The sequence below is a fragment of the Spermophilus citellus genome, assembly GCF_964194105.1.
Source record: "Spermophilus citellus genome assembly, chromosome: 4".
Taxonomy (NCBI): domain Eukaryota; kingdom Metazoa; phylum Chordata; class Mammalia; order Rodentia; family Sciuridae; genus Spermophilus; species Spermophilus citellus.
The window spans coordinates 130,188,890-130,211,421 of record NC_138185.1 but is presented as its reverse complement, the minus strand read 5'-3'; the positions used below and the strand labels follow the sequence as shown (position 1 = coordinate 130,211,421).

General features: G+C 33.1%; 1 protein-coding gene across 1 annotated transcript in view; it reads left to right on the top strand.

Moving 5' to 3' along the window:
• The first annotated feature begins 1,472 nt into the window (after nt 1–1,472).
• FGF7 (fibroblast growth factor 7) overlaps nt 1,473–22,532 on the top strand; it is a 60,142-nt gene continuing 39,082 nt past the window's right edge. The window contains exons 1-2 of the mRNA XM_081292146.1: nt 1,473–1,685; nt 2,279–2,835. Of these exons, the coding sequence (XP_081148272.1) occupies nt 2,550–2,835 (286 nt within the window). The 5' untranslated portion in view covers nt 1,473–1,685; nt 2,279–2,549. The remainder of the gene's footprint in view (nt 1,686–2,278; nt 2,836–22,532) is intronic.

The window sequence follows — 22,532 nt, the reverse complement described above, 5'->3', positions numbered from 1 at the left end:
GTTAATAACTTTTCATTTCTTTGGAAGAAATATCCAAGTCCTAGGAATTCTGACCTGTTCATTACTGTTGGCTCCAAAATTAGTGGGATGCAATTCAGAACACAATAGCCTCATACTTTCATTCCTCTTCTGCTCTCAGAGGGATGACAGAATGTTTTGAGCCCTCTTGTTATCAACAGACCTAATTATAGAACAGCCCACCTGCTCTGCTTAAAAATTTAGCACTTTCAATATTTCATAAATAAACGGTAACTGGGGTTATTTAAAATATTTTGTGCTATTGATTCTATTCTCTAAAAGCATAGACATGTAGGAAAACACAAACCATAATCCAATTGAATAAACTTGATTTCTTTTTTCCCCCCTATTTGGTCTACATGCACCACCTAGTGGTAAAGTTGTGCATTTTAAGTACAGAAGTGTGTGTGTGTGTGTGTGTGTGTGTGTGTGTGTGTGTGTATAACATAGGAAGAATTTTAATATACATTCCTAAACACTGAGTTAGACTGACGATGCAATTACTCTAACCAAATATCTAATAAAACATTTGGACTCTGCCATATATACTCTAGAACAGGAAATAAAGAGAACAACTCATTTTGAAAAGTATAATAGATTTCTGTTATTTACGTTAGCTATAGGTTTTATAATTCCATCCCCCAAATGATATTTTTTATTAGGCTAAAGTTCTCATTGAGGCAAAAGTCAAACACTGATACCAAGGTAAAACCATTTTCTTTACTTTTAATTTTAATAATAATAATTTTTGAAATTCCTCTTCCTTATATTAGCCATTGGTATAAATCACAGGACACAGAATTTTAAGAGTACAAAGCACCACTGGATCATTTAGATTAATACTTTAATTTTACAAATGTAGCAGCATTTGAGACTCAGGAATGTCAAGTGACTTGCCCAAGGTCATACTTATTTTAAATAGCCTAAGTCAAATAAGAAACTAGGGCTTCTTGTTTTCAGGCTAGGAACATAAAAATTATACTCATATGCAATATTGAATGATCTCTGTGTGCAAAGATAAACCCTTAGCTCAACAACAGAATGTTTTAAGAGACTAAGATTGGAGTTAACACACATTAGTTTTGTTCTGACATTTGAACACAAAAGAGTAATTGAAGAAATATATACATCATAAAGCTGTAGAAAAGATTTTCTAACTAGTCAAAACCCCTTTCATATATGTTCAAAGAAATATTTTCCAAAATCTATGTAAGTGCTGTGCTGTAAAGAAGGTCTACATTTTCCTTTCCCCTCCTAACTGCTTCAGAATCAGAGATCTGTTTCTACAAAGTAGATACCCACTTGTAGATTTAAGCATGTTCATAGCTCCCTCTCATGACCATTGAATATTATACAAGCCTCCTTCTATTCTTGCTGTTGCATTCAACTAACAGCTCACTGGTTAAGTTTTAATTGCTTCCAATGAGGTCAGCAAAGGTATTTATCGAAAAGCCCTGAATAAAAGGCTCCACACACACACAAGCACACACGCGCTCACACACACAGAGAAAATCCTCTTGCCTGTTGATTTATGGAAACAATTATGATTCTGCTGGAGGATTTCTCAGCTGAGAAATAGTTTGTAGCTACAGTAGAGAGGCTCAAGTTGCACAAGGCAGACAACAGACATGGAATTCTTGTGTATCCAGCTGTTATAAACAGAACAAGTAAGTTACTATTATTTGTCTTTAAAAACAATTCTGAATGTTTTCTAGAACTTTATCTCTTTCTCTGGTTACGGTATTGAGGGGGAAGGTAAAAGTTACCAGATTTTTGAACCATGTAAAAAATATTATAGTTATTATGTTGTAGAACTTACATAAAGTTGAAGCTCTCCAGAGAAATCCTGACATCTAACTTGAAAAATGTGGGCAGTTCAGGAGAAAATTATTGATTAATCATAAATGTAAAAGCATATAATAAAGAAATGCAGGAAAAGCCTTTATACTTTGTTAACAGTAATTGCAGAACTTGATTTAAATCAATAACTCTGGTTGCAGAGTGTTTCTTATAAAATAGTGACTGAAATGAATGGTCTAGTCATGTTCTGATTTGTTTCTATTCATATATAACTTTTATAAATCTGCATATAGAGTGGTAAAGCTGTTGACACTCTCTATTAAATCTGTCTTAAATGTATCTTCAAAGTATAAACTACACTGCATGCTATAATCCTATTTACTCTCTGAAATTTATAACACGATTTTTTTTATCTTCCTCTCTCCTTCCCTCCCCATTCTTAATCTCTCATTGCAAACAGAAGTCAAGTAGCAAACAGCACCGCAGCAACTGGGCTTATTACAACCTGTTTTTATAAGGATTTATCAACACAGAGTTATTTAAGGAGGATCCTGTATTGTTATCAGAAACTAAAAGGATAAGGGTAACAATTTGGAAAGAGCAACTACTCTTTCTTAAATAAGTCTATATAATTAACAGATAGGAAGAGGTCAATGACCTAGGAGTAACAATCAACTCAGGATTTTACTTTTCATTATGTTATTCATGAACACCTGGAGCACTACACTATAATGCACAAATGGATACTGACATGGATCCTGCCAACCTTGCTCTACACATCATGCTTTCACATTATCTGTCTAGTGGGCACTCTATCTTTAGCTTGCAATGACATGACTCCAGAGCAAATGGCTACAAATGTGAACTGCTCCAGTCCCGAGCGACATACCAGAAGTTATGATTACATGGAAGGAGGGGATATAAGAGTGAGAAGACTTTTCTGTCGAACACAGTGGTATCTGAGGATTGATAAACGAGGCAAAGTAAAAGGGACCCAAGAGATGAAGAACAATTACAGTAAGTCATGTCCTTTATTTAAAGTACTGTTTATAGCCCTTGACAATGTGTTAAAGGATAAATTTTCAGGTGATAAGCTTTCTCAGTTTCCTTTACTTGTGAAATAATAATTAAATGCAATATTGCTTTCTAATTTCTGTAAATTGGGATTGTGTGAACCATGTTCCTAAAAATATATCTTGGAACAGGGCAAGTTTACTAATACTATAGTTGAAACTTATAAATAAGTCAACTAAAAACACAGACTCCATGTCCTTAAAATGCTCTTAAGTTAAGCAAGATGTAAATAGTATTATTCACATTGAAATGTGATTTTTTTCCCTAGCAAAGCTTTTTAAGAGCTTTCACATACTTCTATGTAAATGCTTACCAAAGTACGAATCACCAGTTTGAGGAAGAGAGAATTTATTTATTTTTATAGTTTCCTTTGAAAGAATATTTCCATGATGCAGAATACTTAATCTGTGTTCAAAAATGCATTTTTGTTCAATTGTGTATAATTGCAAAACTGAAGGGAATCTGTGCCATCCTCATGCATTCATGTTATAATGAGTTAGTGTTAGATTGCTTACTTATCCATCTAGGCATAAAAATAGTTTCTTTCTGACATTTTCTTTATGTAAATCTACTGTGTCATATAAGCTCTATGTTGTTTTAAGAGAAACAGAAATGTCAGTAAATAAAAGTTGAAATAAATATTATTTTCATCATTTATAATTGAAAAGCCTTACATTTTCCCTAACAATAGTTATTATTTTCATATTAAAATATCAGGATTGAATCTTTTTTCAGGATTGAATTTTTATGATTAATAACCAATTTCAATAAAATATTGAAAATATTGTAAAACATACTTCAACATTTACCTTATGGATTTAAAATTCCTCACTGAAAATTAGCTTTGGTGGTATTATCAGGACTTGGAAAATGTTAATATTATACATGTTAGGTGTGTTAAAGTCAGTTGAAAAAAATAATGCATGAGGATGGTGGTGTGATCATGTGCCTAGCACAGTGCCAGACTCACAGTAATTACTTAAAACTTTTGTTTCCTGTTTACTAAATGTCTTTTAGACTTCTAAACTAATCAATAAACAAATGAGAATTTGGGAGAATTATGCTTACAATATGAAAACAAGATGATCTTTAACTATAATTGATACAGAATGTTAAGGCCATTTTGATGGGCTGTGAACAATTATGGTTTTGTTATTATTATTGCTATTAACAAAGGTATCATGTTAATTCTAGAAGATTGTTCTGATTATACTGAAGTTTAGTTAAGGAAATGACTATTCAGAGGAAGTTTTATGGATATTCATTTATATGTGAGCAATAAAATTTGGCTTATCATCAGTTTATTTAAAAAATATTGAGATTTATGATGGATAATGGAATCTGGTAGAAAGCCAGAGCTCAGATGGAAGTTATAACACATGGTTCCTGTGCCCTTCTGTGAATGACTTTTCAGTTTTTCTAATTTCATCTGTAAAACATGGGATATGTTCTCCAACATACCTTCTAGTTCTTATAGCCTAGTCTGTCCACAACCACAGAGCATATTGCATGAATGTAAAGAAATGTAAGTAGCCATTGTATAACTATCACCCACAATGAATGAGATGAAAGTGAATATTATCTCAATGACAAGATTTGTTGCCAGATCTAATTTCAAATGGTAGTAATAAACTGTAGAACTATTCTATACTCTAATTCCTTTTGAATGTTTTACCAAATAATGAAAAAGTGAACAGTAGGATGTAAAATTTAGTGGAAAATGAATAATATGTATGATTATTTGGCATCAAAAATATTTTCAATTAGAATGTATTCATACATGTAAATTTTATTTTGTGTTAAAATTTCTTAAAATACATATATGTACATACATATGTGTACATACACACATACCCAAAATACTAGAAGTATTCTATAGTTTGAAATACAATTTGGTAACTTTGAGTATCATAGTGCTATTTTGGTAAGTCATTTCTCCTCTAACACTAGTTCAACAGTAAAAAGAAAGGAAAAAAGTCATCCTATGTCGTTATACATTAGAATGTCACAATATCAATGTATTAAAAAGACATGACTTACATTATGTAAATAATATTCACCTTCAAGCTTTTTACAAGTCTATATATGTGGTATACTTTTTTGAGATGGTAAATTCTCCTGGAAAGAGAAATCTTCATCAGAATTCTTTAAGCAAACACTAAATCATTGTCAAATCGCCCTGCTATCTAATTGGAAAAGGAGTCAATAAGGTTTCTTCAAAATTAAGTAGGCTAAGATAATTTTGTATATAGGAAATACTAAGATACAGAATGAGATAATTCAATGAAGAATCTGTGGAGAATAATTTACAGAAGATAATTCTGATAGCTATTTCCTATTATCTAAGAGGCAGCCTTACTCATTTTAAGAGTGAATGTCTATACATGAACATGCAAGTTCACAAGGTGCAATTGAAGCTATTCTATTAGGAAAGATAGATACAAAGGAAATGCCTAGGAGAATTTGTTTAAAATAACTCAAGAGGATGAGAAACTTGAAATTCCAAAATCTGGATTGTTTGCCACCTTCAATAATTAATAAATGAATGAATAAATGAACAAAAGATTTTCCTTTCTTGTTTTTGTTGAGATGAGAATTAAAGATAATTGGATTGTCTACTAGATTCTGATGTGCCAGACTTGTGTAACTAGTGAATATCAGAATTAAATTTTAAATATCATTTTTCATATTTTTATGCCTTAAAATTTTTAACTGGTGTTGAACTTCTTTAGGGGTCCATGATATATATTTTAATATCATATGTAAAAACCCTTTTGTATGAAAAGTAAGATGCCAGCTATATAAAACATTAATTGTTCTTTGTTACCATAAGAAAGTTCCAATCCATTCTCAAAAGATTTCTTTGAATGAAAGGGAAATGACTTGGGATGTTAATAGCACTTAGAGGGATGCTTAGTTCTACAAACAGAAGCACAGCTCTCACATAAAACTATTTTGGTGGAGTTCTGAGAATTGAATCCAGGGACTTGTGCGCGCTAGGCAAGTGCTTTACCACTAAGCCATATCATCAGTCCTTAGGAATGTGATATTGGTAAATATGGATTGGCATTAGCAGGAGAGGGGAAAGATCTGGTTGTATGTTCTTGCTTCTAGAAGAAGTTAGGCTGGGATAGGTGGAGGAAGAGTGGGGAGGTGAAGAGGGAAGTGTTTGGAGAGGTAGATGTGATTACTATGTCTCATATCTTTAAGGAACTTGAAAAATTACTAAAGCTACCCTGGATTGTGAAGATCTCACTTGCTTCAGTCTTACCTTAGTTATAGTGTCATCTTATCAAATAATTCAAATTTAGTTTACAATGAACACACTGCAGAAAGCATGTACCGAGGAACTGACCAGAAATAAGACTTATATTTTTAGACATATGAGCAAGAATTAATTGTGTAGATGGGGGAACTCATGAAAGGCTAAGAAAAGTTGGACCTTATTTCTGACTCTTGAGGGAAAACACCTGTTACCAAAGAACTGGTCCTAAGGAATTGCACACTGCTCCTAACCAGGAGGCAAAACCCTTTTCTCTCTACTTGTTCTTTCTGGTGCTTCCACATTTAGCCTTTGGGTAGATTTCTCAGTGATAAAATTGAAACCTAACTTGAGCAAATAGTAAGTATACTAAAAGCATAAAATGTCCCTTCAAAAAGTACATTTGTGTTCTCTACAGAGGACAAAATTGATAACATCATAAAGGAACTGGAAAGAATAGTCAATGCTTCCACTTCTGTTGAGACAGATAGAGAGGGTGAATCTAGATAATTATTGAATCATCAGCAGACAGAGTCAATCACTCCACACCTGACAAAAATAATACTGCTGTTTTAGTTGGGAATTGAAGTGCTGTATGAGAGATGGCAGCAGTGTGCTGGGTGTCCATCAACTGCCCTGAAAGACAGATGAGGAACAGAGAGCCCAATCCTTCAAGATAATCTTCTTTCTTTTGATATCTAATTAATAAAAAATTTTGTTCCTTTCACAATAGTAAATAGAAAAAATCCTTAATTGTCATAAACCACTGATCCAAGAGAAATCATGTCTTCCATGGATATCATTGAGCATTGTTAGCTCCATCGCAAGAAAAGGGTTAGCCATTCTGAAAACTGGCCAATGATTTGGCAATATTCTCTTTTGGATTGTTAGACTGTGATGGGATATGGCCTAACAATTGGCGCAAAGCAAATAAACACAGTATTATTGGATTTGACTTTGGCCACAAAAGCTTCAGCAACTTTAGTTGTCAACAATTCTTTGGATAGGCTCCTATTCAACAATAATTGCTGCTAGTAGCTATCAAATATATACCTATTCACTCTAAATATGGAAAAGATAAATTTGCTTGTGTTTCAAACAGAATTTAGCAAGTTGTCTAAAGAATAATAACTTAAATAGTCAAAATAAAAAACAATATAAAGATAATTTCTGCCTTTCAAAAATGATAATAAATGGGCTGGTATTTTGGCTCAGTGGTAGAGCACTTGCCTAGCATGTATTAGGCACTGGGTTTGACTCTTAGCACCACATAAAAATACATAAATAAAATTAAGGTATTGTGTTCATCTACAACTGAAGAATATTTTTAAAAATGATAATAAATGTATCTGTGGAGCTCTATGGAACATATCTATGAAAGACAATCCTAGAAATTATTGACAAGATGGAATCCTATAGAACTGATGACCTGAATTCCTATATATAACTTGTCAAGTCTCTAAATTATGGAAGATGCTGGGAAGAAGATTTGGAAACATTAGCTGTTCTTTGAAACTGTACTATTACATCTTATATTTTGTTTTATAATCTTCCTTTTTTGGCTGTGATAAGTGTCTGGCATTTCCTAAATAATAATAACTTCATTTATTGCCATAGGCACGTCTCTTATCATCTCTTAAACCTTCATCTGAACTGACCATTTCTATATCACTGTTGTTTCTGTATCAAACCAGAGCATCTGATCTCTGTGACTCAGCTGTGTAACAATTCTTTAGCTATAGTTTTTGTGCATTCAGAGGCCCAACTGAATTGGAGAGAATAGAAGAAGCCGGTTGTTAGATATATGGGAGGAGCTGCCTTTTGTAGATTTTTCTAATTCTCAAACTTGGCTAAATATAATCAGCTGGGGACCTTTAAAACAGTTTTGATGCGAGATTCCACCCACAAAGATTCTCATTAAATTGACACAGATACACTCCGAGTATCAGGAATCTTAAACTCCCTAGATAACTTTGACATGCAGCCAAGGCTGAAAACTACTGAACTAAGAGGACCACATTAATTACTGGGGAAACCATAGCTCAATTAAATCAGGATCTCATGAAGGCAGGGAGGACCCATGAATCAGACTTTGTTCTCCAGTGATTTTAATGTGCAGCTAAGCTTGCAAATCACTCATATAGGGACCAATAATTCTAATTCAGCTGGAATTCTCTCAGGGGTCCTGGGAATATTTTAGAAACCTTAGAGGGCTTCAGAATTAACTTGCACTTTAGAGGATTTTGGAATAGGCTTAATCTTGGAATCTCTGAATTGTGCACTGAGGGAGTTCTTCTGGGCTCTTTTGACCTCTCTGACAAATCTTAGTGGCTTCAACATTTGGTAAACTTGCTTAGAAATGCACGTGATGACAGCTCTGTAGCTACTATATAAGAAGGTTGCTTTAGCAGCAAGGAAGAGTAGGTCCTGTGCTACAGTCTCATGATATGACTCTCTTCTGACATTTTTCAAGGTACCTGGAATACAGGCATCAATGCCAGCTTTCTTGGCACATAAGTAAGCCACTTCTGACTATGAACCCAGATACCTCCAAGTTAGGCTTCTATCTCTCACAGCCACCCCACTTAGTTCAATGGCAGAGGTTTAAAGAAACAATTTCTAACCTAGAAAACCCATGGGGGAGAGAACCACAAGTTTAGAGGGTCTATCCATATCAGTGGAAAAGATATGATTATAGAACCTTGCTCTCTTTGTAAGATTGGGATGCATAACACGAAGCAAAGTTTTCTTTATTTTCTTTTCTATCAATTTTTGGAAGCACTCCCATAACATCACTATTGGAATATGACAGTTTTCTCTATTTAAATTTCACATATGGCATATAGAAGAAAAGGCAGGATATGTGTATACTTAAGTAACACAGAAGATGAAAGAACGTTTGTTAGATGAAATTAGGCTTCGATATGATCTACTCTCTTCTCCAAACCATATCCAAACTTCCTACACCCAAAAGAGGTTGAAAAAGAAAAATCCCCTGCCTCCCACATGATTTGAAATGCCATGTTGAAGAGTCACTAAATATTTAACTCTTTCTTGACCAAGTTTCATATATGCTTTTGAGGTTAAATAAGGACTTAAGTAGAAAAGCCATATCAAATTCACTAACAAAGAAAATGCCATTTAAGTTCCTTAGTTATGTCTATGAATGTGTTTGTTACAGTGAAAATGAAGAGAGAGAAATTATCCAGGACTCATTTTAGGTAGGCAACATCATTCTTAAAGGGAGAAAGCTTGATATATATTGGGGAGGGTTGCATCTAGAGATTCTCCAGTTGCTCTAGTAAATTTTTTTACTGGAGTGGTTGGGAATACTTGATAGGTAGTGTCTATATAAGAATAAATAAAAAACATATTTGTGAATAGGAGGGAAAAGAGAAAAATGGGAAAGGAAAAAAGACTTTATATAAAAATTAATGGATTGGAGGGCTGGGGATGTGGCTCAAGCGGTAGCGTGCTTGCCTGGCATGTGTGTGGCCCGGGTTCGGTCCTTAGCACCACATACAAACAAAGATGTTGTGTCCACCAAAAACTAAACTTAAAAAAAAAAAAATTAAAAAATTGTCTCTCTCTCTCTCTTTAAAAAAAGTAATGGATTGGAATCCTCTATAAACTTAATGTGAAGTATAAAGGATTCTTATTAACTAGAGTTTTACTTTTTTTTGATTCACTTAAGGAATGAGGACAATGAAATGCATTGGATTGATAAGATAAATCAAGATAAAATAAACTTAACTAGAAATTTTAGTAATAGTGTACAAAGGGATTGAAATGTTAGTAGATTATCATAGCACTGAAATAAGAGGTTTGAATCTGTTAATTTTGTGCATAAAACTGTAATAATCTTTGCTTCTTTACCTGAACTATTCTGAAACTGAATTTATTTTTATGATTAATGTAATACAAGAGCAGTGAGAAATATTTAAACACAATATATTTCATGTTCTATTATAATATTTCCCATTTTATCTATTTTAATTTTAAATGTAATTGTGGATAATTTTGAGAAAATTATATGCAGCCAAATTCAGAATCAACTGAGCCTGAATATTTTTTCTTAAGGCAGTGTTTCCAAACTATATTTCTTAGAACTCTAATGTCCCTTGAGATGTTAATGGTGTTTTCTTGAAACACAGTGGCATGGAAACTGTGCTTCAGTCATGCCTCGCTGACTGGTAAATATTAAGTTAAATAACGTTGAACAGGTCTTTTAGCAGAACTTCTGTGACCCTAAACTACAACTACACTAATGTGAATTGCAAAATTCTAGGAAAAGTGTAAACATGGTTTTCCAAACACATTTGATATCAGGACCCTCCTCTTACTCCCCAGCTGCCAACCCCTGGTGTGGGTAGAACATTTAAATTTCATTAAATTACAATTTGAGAGCTATAGTCTTGGGGTCTATCTTTGGTGTAGTCAATAACTAAATCAAGCTGCCACTCCATTGTTTGATCCAAATAAAAATGCTAAAAGTTGACCTGAACCAATATTTTAAGCTTAACTTAACTAAGCATAACTAAAGAGTTATGCCAAAATCAGGAATTTTGAGTTTGGACTATCAAAGTGATATTTTGTGCATGGATGCTAGTTGAAAACCAAAGATTTATAGTGGGAGTTAAGCCTGGTTCAAAGTCTTTTCCTAGTCTGTTCAGAACAGCTTCATAGTACCATTCTCCTAAAATGATGCCCAATAACTATTATTTGGGCAACCTGTAAACTGACAAAAACCTAAAAATGTCTCAGGATTCCAATATCGTTGAAAAATTCTTATCATATCAACCATAAATTTTGTTTTACTTTTCAAAAAAACAGTTTGAACAAAAGTTGTAGTTATTTCAACAGTAAAGAACAAATTTCATTTACTGCCCAAAATCTACTTAGAAATTTAATATTTAATATAACCTGATGGAACGATTGTTAATTTTTATTTCAACATTCTTTGAGAAGGTCACTCATTTGATATTTTAAATAGAGACAAAACCAGTACTGTTCTTATCATCTTCTGTGCCTTTGTTGCTTTACTTTCCATATAGAATACATTTGCCTTGTCTGTGGTTCTTTCTGTTCGCATTTGGCACCACCACTAGAATGGAAAGATAAGCACCATAGTTTATTCTTTCTTCTGTCTCTCCATGGTAGAACATGCAGCAATTAGCCCAAGAGCAGAGGTGGAAGAAGGCAGAAAGATTCATAGTCACTCAATATATTTCTCCGTTAGTTTATTATACATTTAAAATTAGTTAAAAATAGGAAATACATTTCTAAATTATCAAGAAAATTTAATGTGGATAAGAATTAAAAGTCTTACTGAAGTAAAAGAAAAACATATCTCATTTCCCTCTTATTCTCTATCATTAAAAAAAAAAAAGGCCTCCAGTACCAATTTGGTTTAATGTATTTCTAGGTAATTTCAAGGGACAAGTAGAAAAATTGTTTTATTTTAAAAGATGTTGTTGACACTGGAAGGATGATTGGCAGGAGGGCAAGGTGAAGACAAATCCTGGAAGAATTGTGGCCCTCCTCAATATCCATTCTTATTCCTACCTGATTGTCAACTAATCTATGCATATCAAAACATAAATGCAGAGCTGAGTGTGATGGCCCACACCTGTAATCCCAGTACTTTGGAAGGCTGAGGAAGGAGGATTTCAAGTTCAAGGCCATCCTCAGCAATTTAGTAAGACTCTGTCTCAAAAAATAAATAAATAAATAAATAATAAATAAAAAGGGCCGGAGATGTGATTCAGTGCTTAAACACCCTTGGGATGATCAATCCCTGGTACCAAAACAAATGAATAAATAAGCAAACAACAAAACCACACAAGCATGTGTACATATATATGTGGAAAAAATTCATAATTGGTATTGGTCATAGGAATAGAATCTGCCTCCTAACAAAATTGATCCTGGACTTTATGATCAGCACTGAAAGGAAAAAGGGCATATATGTGGGGACAGAGAACTGGGGAAACATAGAAAGTTGGTGAACCCACTCTTAATTTGTTTTAATGCCAGCAGCTCATATATCCTCATATATACCCCAACTAAACTGCTACTTCTCTAAAAAAACAGATGCGCAATTTCTTCAGTGTGGCAAAAGGAGGATCAATGACTTTTTGTTGAATTAATGAAAGAATTGAAAAAGCGGTCATTAATCTTTCAAAGTTTTATATGATGTCTTTTCTTTAAAGAGTAACTACTTTTGAAGGCATAATTCAAGTTCTGCTAACTGGGATAATATAGATAGCTTTATTTTTTTCTTGAATAACTGCATATTTTTCTTTTTAGTGCCTTTTCAATCTTTGATAACCAACCTTTGGTAACTGTTCACAAATAATCACTTTCAAAACTGCATTATCATTATAGGGAATTTTTTAACCCATAACAGTTGCCAAGAAGTGAAAGAAATAATGGTTTTCAGACTCATGGTCAGTATTTAAGGACAAAATTATGGAGGTTATCTGTTGCATTCTTTAAGATAAGGCAAATTTTCACTACCAAAAGTGTTAGACCACCTATCTTGACTACATAACTCTATTAGTAGCCAAACAGCTGCACAGAGTTTTACTCCCTCTAATTCATGATGCTGGCAAAGAAATGAGGTGCTTTTCCACGTAGATAAGACTACTGAACTGTTTCTAAGAAAGTAGGCTCACTCTCTTGTACAAATAATGCACTATAAAATTATGTTGGTTGTTTAATTGGAATTTGGAAAGATTCTGGCCAAATTTGATTTTCAAATTTTCTCTTAACTGCCTTGAAATTGATCAGATATTGAAAAAATTATACATCCCAAAGGAAATGAGCATAATCTGTATCATGACTATTAAGTAAACTTTAATATTTATGATGTTTTAAAGTACTATTTAATAGTTCATCAGGCACTCACATTAATATTAGCATTAAAATTAGTGAACTGTGTAGAAATAAATTTTGTTTGTTACTCTTGACATAAATTTTCCAATTTAGTCCATGTAAAATTGTATAACATACAATTGGGAACGTTTTTATTGAGTGCCTGAATATAAGTATATGGCTAAATAGTGGTTAATCCTTTGAAAATACTTGCCAGTAGTAAAACTGGTATGGAATGTTATATTCCATAATAATTATTTCTCAAAATACCTCCTGCTATAAGCTTATAATCACACTAATAATTTATTTCTTGGAAGAAAAACAGGCTTTCAGGAAATTTATCAGTTTAATAAGTTCACTAGTATATCAACTCTAGTTTAAAAATTAGACAAAGTCCTGTTTTGCCTCCTGTTTAGGTGTTATTTTAATTAAGAAAGACTGGTGCTTAAAACTTGTAGATGATTCAGTTGATGAAATAAAAATCTTTTGAGTGCAACGATTGTTTTCCAGAAGTATTTGTATGGGTCATTAATTTACAGCATAGATGTTGAATAATAGGTTTGATGAATTCACTGGGTGATTAATATCATACATTAAAAACAAGAAGTTTATATACAGAATACCGATTTAAACCTTTCAATATTTATAACTAAGACACACTTTTTTTCTTTATTTCCCCCCAAGTTTTTATCAGTGCATTATTATACATAATGGTGGGATCTGTTGTTACATATTTGTACATGCACACAGTATAACAATATAATTTGGCCAATGTCACTTTCCAGCACTTTCCTCCCCTCTCTCATCCCCTGGTCCTTTGTCTCTATTGATCGCCCTTTGGTTTTCATGAGCTCCCCCATCCACACCTTTCTTTTTCTTTTTCCTCTCCAACTTCCACATATGAGAGAAAGCATATGACCCTGATTTTCTGAGTTTGGTTTATTTCACTTAACACAATGGTCTCTAGTTCTATGCATTTTCCTGTAAATGACACAATTTCATTTTTACTTAGGTTGAATAAAACTCTATTGTACATATATACCACATTTTCTTTATCCAATCATCCATTGATGGACACCTAGTCTGGTTCCATAGCTTGGCTATTGTGAATTGTGCTATAAACATTAATATGCAGTATCATCATAGTATGATGACTAATTCTTTAGGATAAATACTGAGGAGTGGTGTAGCATGGTCATATAGTGCTTCCACCAGTATGAAAGTCTTTTGAGGAACCTCAGTACTTATTTCCACAGTGGTTGTGCTCATTTACAATCTCATCAACAGTGTAAAAGTATTCCTTTTCTTCACATCCTGTCCAGCACTTATTATTATTTGTATTCTTGATGACTGCCACTCTGACTGGTGTGAGATGAAATGCCAGTGTAGTTTTGCATTTATTTCCCTAATTGTTAATGATGCTGAACATTTTTTATATATTTGTTGGCCATTTCTATTTATTCTTTTGAGAAGTGTTACTGAGACACTTTGAAGGGGAAAAATGAGGCATTTTAAAGCAATATCTTTCTTCAATGAAAACATAGTCATGAATATTATTTTAAAATAGCAACAAAAATTATAGTACAAGTGGATTTTCTGTGTACCTGTAATTGTGCAAAACACTTCATATACACTATCTAATTTAATCTTCATAGAGTGCATGTAAAGTTGGCAGATTTATGCTCATTTTGCAGATGGGGAAACATTGGTTCATGGATTTAAGTAAATTGCTCTAGGTTACATAGGTAGTAGTTGTCAGAGTTGGATGTCAACCCAAGAAGATTTAATTCCAAAGCATACTTTTAGTTATCATCACATGTATCACTACACTGTCACTGGTGCTATTAAAACATCACATAATAATTTGTACCATGCATTGGGATAATTTGCAGCTGAATAAGTATAAACAGATAAAAGTTTTTTGTATTATGATCCAATAAGTACTTGGCACTATCTTCTTGTATTAAATAAATGCTTCGCTCCAATTTTCCTTGTATAAAACATCTCCATCTGTCTCCCCCTGAGTTGGCGTAGCAACCTTCAGTTTATTTTGCTTACAAATTGCTAAAGACGCTGCAGAAGTTATTTTGGTTGTGTTTTAGGCACATTTATGACATTTATGAAAATATTTGTACTTCTACCCATTAGGAATTGTCTGTATAATTATTATAGAATGCATACATAGATGCAATTTAATTTCAGAGAATAAATCAGTGAGTTTTAGGAGTACATCCAGATAGTTTCTTTCTCAAGGTCATGAACTTCAAATGGAACAAACACAAAACAATAAAACAAATAGCAGTGTGTTTGTTCCAACCAGCACTTCTGACGGATAGGTTGAATAGTTTACTGGCAATTGGTTATTTCTCTTGTCCATTATTATTATTTTCTCTATTTATTTCTAATCCTTTTAGGACCATGCCCAATGAAAATAAAGAGGGAAAAGAAATAGAATAAAAATGATGAGTTAAGGCACAGACAGTATATCTGTATTTCTATTTTGAGAATTTTCAAATATAGTTCTAGGTAAATCATATGATAGATATTGCTTAATGTTTCTGAATACTAGATATATGTATTATTTGAGACCTGCTTGATATTATGTTATTCCAGTTTCTTAGAAATAACCTTAGAAAGTTCATATTCTGAAATTTGCAGTGGCTCTTTCCAGTGATTAGAATAATATTTATTGAAATATTTAGTGAGTATATGCTGTGCTGATTTGGAGATTTAATATGGTAAATATCCACTATTGGAAAAATTTCAGCTCACTTGGGGATACCAACACCTATGAGTCAATTTTTAGTAGAATGTAGTAAGTACTGGGATAAGATAAGTTGATGTGTTAGGAGACCATGGTGGAAGGCAGTTAAGAGAATCTGTGACAGACAGGGCAAGATTCTTAAAGGGCATGGCATTTAAAGCACATCTCAAAAAGCTGGCAGAAATAAATCAGCTAGAGGCAGGGGTACGAATGGTGAAGGAATTCAGAATAAATGGCATCCCTTCCTGGTAAATAGTACATTAGGGGAAGCTGAGTGATGTACTGATAGGTATTTATGGGAATTAGTGTTTCTGGAGCATCAAGTTCAAGGTAGGAAGTAGGGAGAGATGAGACTGCAATGAAGTCTCCTATCTTGGAAAGTTGTATTACACTTTAGGGAACATGGATTTTACTCATAGGTAATAAAGAGCTATTGAGGAATAGTGAAAGTAGTAACTAATCAAACAGTTACTTACATTATTAACAAAAATGACTTGTATAGTTAATATATGTTAATAATCCCACAATTTATTTTGTGATAAAAATATAGCCTCGTTTCATATCAAAGCTTCTTAGCAGACCTATCCACAAGTAGCAAAATCAACAATATTAATGAATATCCATTAATTTTCTCCCTTCATTCAGATACAGTGTTTATGAATGGACTAGGTGGTTAACTGGAGAAAAGAAAAGACAGAACAAGTAGGCTCAGACTTAATTTATTACACCAATAGTACTATTTTAGTATAAGACTTTAATATATATTTCTATCCCCTAATAGTGGATTGAACAGATAGGAACATGAGAGTATAAAAATAATACTAGATATTATGGTTCTTGTGTTGACCTCTTCCATTAATTAACTGAATGACTGTGGCAAGTACTTAATCATCTGGTTCTCAGGGTTTTTTTGGTACTGAGGATTGATCTCAGGTGCGCTTAATCGCTGGGGCACATCCCTAGCCCTTTTTTGTATTTTATTTTGAGACAGGATCTCACTGAGTTGCTTAGTGCCTTGCAGTTGCTGAAGCTGGCTTTGAACTCCCAATTCTCCTCTAAGCCTCCCAAGCCGCTGGGATTAAAGGCGTGTGCCACTGTGCCTGGCCAGGTTTTATTAGTATAAAATTAAGGGGATTAGATCACATTGTTTGAATTAATTTCACTTGTAAAATGTTGCCAGTGATTCTAAAGTTCTCTGAGACAGAGAAGGGGAGGATAGAGAAAGTGTGTTTTAGTTATCTATTTTTGCATAACAAATTACCTAAAATTTAGCAACTTAAAACAATATTTATTATCTCACAGTTTCAGAGGATCAGAATCTGGGAGTAGTTTAGAGTAATCTGGCTTAGGTATTTCATGAGATTGCAGTCAAGTTATCAGCCAGGGCTGAAGTCTTCCAAAGAATAGACTAGGGATGAAAGATCTGCTTCTATGAGCACTCCTGTGGTTGTCGGTGGGTCTTAGTTCCTAGCAGATTGCTGGCCAGAGCCTTCTACTTGGCCATATGTATGTGGACCTCTCCACAGGCTTACTGAGTGTCCTTGTGATATGGTAACTGGCCTTCCCCAAACTGAGCAAAGAGAGAGACAAGAGACAGAGACTTCACAATGGAAGCTGAAATATGGGACACCATCATTTCTGCCTTATTTTATTGGTCACACAGAAGCGCACTAAGTTGGTTGTGCGAAACAAACAACTTCATTCTGGAATTGTAGAGCTCGAAAGAACCCCTGAGATCATCTAGACCAGAGATTTTGACATGAAATTTGCCAATGGTCCTTAGTGAAACTGGTTAAAAAAAAAAACTATACATAAAATATTGGGGAAGGAATTTAGAGCTTTCACCAGAGTCTGAAAAGTATCTGTAGTTGTCCAAAAAGTCTAAAAAGCACTAATATAGTCCATCATGCTTGTTTAATTGGTAAAGAAACTGAGTCACAAAGAAGATAACTTTTCAAAAATCACACCATGAATTAATAGCAGTAGTGGTTTGGACAACAACTGAAACCTTCTGCTTTTCAGCTTAGCAGAATGCAGTGTTAATATGGTTTATAACACCAAAAGCCTAACTGATTTTCTTCTGTTCATATATACTACTGCTATGCAGATTATTTCCCTTTTGGTCCCCCAAAATGTTAAAAAGTGGATATATCTTATATAAGTCCAGTCATGCATCACATAGCAATGCTCTGGTTAATGGCAGACCATGTATACCATGGTGATTCTAAAGATTACAATAGAACTCAAAAATTCCAACTGCAAAGTGATACCATGGCTACCAAGGTTGTAGTGCAACACATTGCTCATGTTTTGTGGTGGTACTGTTGTGAATAAGTCTACTGTACAAACTGTCCTATAAAAGTATAGCACATATAATTATGTGTAGTTCAAAATACTTGACAATGATAATAAACAACTATATTACTGTTTTATGTATTTATAATACTGTATCACACTTTTTATTGTTATTTTAAAGTGTACTCTTTACACTTACAGAAAAAAGTTTGCTGTGATTCAGTATGCTGTTATGCCAGCAGTGGCCTCAGATACCTTGTGTTTACTGAATTTCTTGATGGCATTAAGAAGTCACATTGAGTGACTGCCCTGTACCATTTAGGTTTGTTCATATAACAATGAAATTTCCTACTTATACATTTCTCAGTATTCCCATTGTTAAATGATATATTACTGTGAAGGCATCTTTAGAGAGGGGTGAAGATTGTATCATAGTGTTTATAGTGTTAAAATCCAGTGTTTATGTATAGGAAAAAATCAGAAAAATAGATTGTAGTTGGTTATTCACGATTTAAGTTCAGATACTTAATTGAAATTGCAACCATATAATATTTCAGTTCCCTCACTAGTTATATAAAATTCACTAAAATGTACTTTTTGGTATGCAGTCAGATGAGTAAAAGTAAGATAAACTGAATTAGTGTTAAAGTATTAGGTTTCTCAATCCACATAATTTTACATAAATTATGAATTTTCTCCTTACTAGAATAGATACATTATTTTCCATTTTTATGTATAATAAAATTATGGTATTTTTTAAATGCCAATGTTTAATTAAATGATCTTATTTACTATTTTTAAAATAGAGATAATTAGCATATGACAGTTGGGCATAGGTTGACAACAATTTCACTGGAGAAGGTGTCACTCATTGATAAAAGTGGGAACATTTTTTTTTTTAAAATTTGGAACCACTAATAGAAAATCTTAATTGAATGTCACATGGAATCAAGAGGCAATTCAGTTTAGTTCATTAGGGTTTAAATTAAGAATGCAAATCAATTCAGTACTTATGGAGCACATCTAATGTAGAGGTAATAAAGGGTACAAAGATAAATATATGATTTTTTTATTTTTACCTTTAATGTGTTTCCATAGGAAATAACTTGGTAAATTCTGAAAGTTACTAATAAGTTTTATTTAAACAAAGGAGAGGTCACAAGAGTGAAAGAAAACACGAAATTTCAAGTGCAACAAAGGAGATGGAGGGGACAGAGTAGAAGAATTAGGAAAGTAACATTTCCTGGAAAAGGTGTGTTTGTCCAAAATGGGGGATGGGTTTGGGTGAGGGATTTTGATAGAGAGCAGAAGTATTTTTCTTTTCTTTCTTTCTTTTTTTTTTTTTGCTTTTTAATTAGAAAACAAAGTATGAAAAAGGCTTGATATAGTAGGGTTAGAGGAATGGGTACTCTGTCCTGTCTAGCAGGGGAATATGGTGAAAGGAAAGTGGTAAAACAAAATTAGTAAATGTGTAAAATACTCAAAAACACATTTTAACTTCAATTTATGAAAAGAGAAGACAAGAGGGCAAAAAGAGGGTAAAGGGGAGAGACAATTGAAGGATATTAGGAAATAAATACAGAAACATGAAAGTAGGGGGAGAAGTAGGTAAGGAATGATTAATGTTAAGGAGAAGGAAAAAATACACAGATATATCAAGAAAACAGGAGAGATAAATGGCAAGAAGGATGTTCAGAAAGTTCTAAAGTCCAGAGATTTTGACAGATATAACCAGAATACCACTAGGGTAAGGAGGTAGGATTTCATCCTGAATAAATGGACTATGACCCTACTAAGGTTACTCTTAAGTATTGAACTAAATCGTGCTAAAAGTGAGATATGTAAGCCTGTGTTTTCCTACACCGATGTAAGGCTTTCAAAAACTGATTCTTATTATAAATAACAATTTATGTAGACAAAGTCCTATTATATAATACAACAGACCATTGTAAATGATCTTGCAATGTATTGTTATTTATTTTTCTAATTGTAAATTGACATGTAATAATTATACATATTTACTTGATACGATCTGATAATTAAAATATCAATGAATGTTATAATCAAATCAGAGTAATTAGAATTTCCAAGATGAACATTTCTTTGTGTAGTGGACTTTGAAATATTTTCTCTAGTTCTTTATATGGTATATAATAAATTATTGGAAACTATAGCCTTTGTATTGTGCTGTAGAACACTAGAATTTATCCCTTCTATCTACTTCTTTCCTATTATCAGACCTCCCTCTGTTCTCCTCTTCCTTACCCTTCCTAACGTATAGTGATCACTATTTTACTCTACTTCTATGAAATCAATTTTTCTAGGTTCAACATATGAATGAGAACATACAGTATTTTCATTCTGTGCCCTACTTATTCCATCCATGTTGTAGCAAATTGGTAGTATTTCATCCTTTCTTATGTCTGAATAGTATTCCATTAAGTATATAAATCACATTTTCTTTATTCATTCATTCATTGATAGATACCTCAGTTGATTTAATATCTTAGTTATTGTGACTAATGCCTTACTTCTTCCTAATTATTACCAAAATGTTCCTTTTTTTCACTGAGATCTTCCCTGTCCTCTCACCCAACACATTTACTTCTGTTGTCTTTCTTATTTCTCTTCTTAGCATTCATCACTTTATTACAGTTGTTGCCTTTATTTATCTTATATGTAAACTGTTTCCCCAACTGAAAAAATAAGTCAGGGATTTTTGTCTGTTTTATTCACTGTTACATACTCAGCAATAAGAATGATAAGAATTCAAACAATTGAAAAGTCTGAGTCAGAAGTGGAGTCAGAGGTGTAGTTTAGCTTAGATGCAGTGGATGGAATATTATGTGTCTTGATTGAAGCCATAGATTTCATTCATAGCAGAGCCTGGCCTGGATCTATCCATAGCTCTGGCATTCCAAATAAGTGCCCATTTACTATTACCATTCAGAGAACAACACATTTTGAAAAAGCCTGGTGGAACAAAAGCTTTGGGAATAATTCAAAAGATATGCTTGGGAGGGTAACTTAGAAAATATAAAACACAGCTATAATTTCACAAAATATTATTGCTAACTTCTCACAAGTTTAATGTTGTTTTATGACTTAACTCATTGAACCATGGCCAATGTCATTTCTCTTATAGTTGGTAAATATTCAAAAGCTCCTTCAGGAACTAGTGTAGGGAGGCCTTTTCTTTCCCTTCTTGTTTGAACAGATCTTTGTTTTGTGGAGTATTGCTGAGGCTGGAAGACATTCCCATTTCTGGTTTATGGGAGCAAGGATCACTGTCCACTGTTTGGAAGGGTGATAGCTGGTTACGAACTGGTTTGAGACATTCATTCTGACCTGGATCCTGTATGGAAGGTCCATTTCCACAGTCCTAAAGAAGCCAGAAGCACTGTGTCACGTCTTCAGCATATGATGAATAAACAATAAATAGAAATAATGGCTGACATTTATGGAACTCTTCTTTTGTGTGAGACACAAAGATAAGCAATTCATATATGATACCTAATTTAATTTGTAAATAATCCAGTAATGTAAGCATTGTTGTTTTTCTTTAACAAATGAGAAAGTAAAGGCTCACAAGGATTAGGTAACTTTGAATAGACCTAGTGTCTGAATAAATGATTTGAGTGAGACTTCCTGTATGAAGTTTAGAAGTTTAGTAAATAAACTTTTAGGACTTCTGTTTTCAGGTTTTAGAGGTCTTTATGTTTAGTTTGTGGTGGTATTCCCTATAATTGAGGTGGTTGAGTAAGTGATTTTAAAAATAAATGAGGAATTTCTATAATTAATGTTTTATACAATGAGGAAAAAACTAGATACCCCAAGTATAATTTAAATAATGACTTAGCTAGTGCAATGAATAAATTTTACCATGAATTGAGAATCAGTAAGCCCAAGTTCTGTGATTTGTATTGTGAACTTTACAAATAATTTAATTTTTCTCAGCCTCAATTCTTCATCAGAATATTAAATAAACTGATTTTTAGGAACTTTTTTGGCTCTAATATCTTAAGAATTACCAAAATGATTTTATTTGATTTTTGTCTGTCTATCTATCTATCTATCTATTATTTAAAATGTTGGCCTAATAGATAAGGACTACAGTAGAGACTTGAGTCTCCAGTCAGTAGAAAATTACTTATTCTTTCTAGAACTACCTTAGACTATAACCAAGTCTAGGTTTCTTTGCCACTTAAAGTAATTTCCATCTACTGGCTCATATTGGGCTTGAAGCACTATTGCTTATTTTTGCATAAAATATAGCTATCATGAAATCAGTCTATACATAATCTAAAATAGGAGCATGACTAGGTAAATATTTTTTACTCTGTACCTACAAATTATCCTCTATCAGGCCGTGATTTTAATATGTATAGGCAGTTATGTTTCCACTTAATTTTATGTTTGCTAGGCTAGGTAATGTAAATCTGC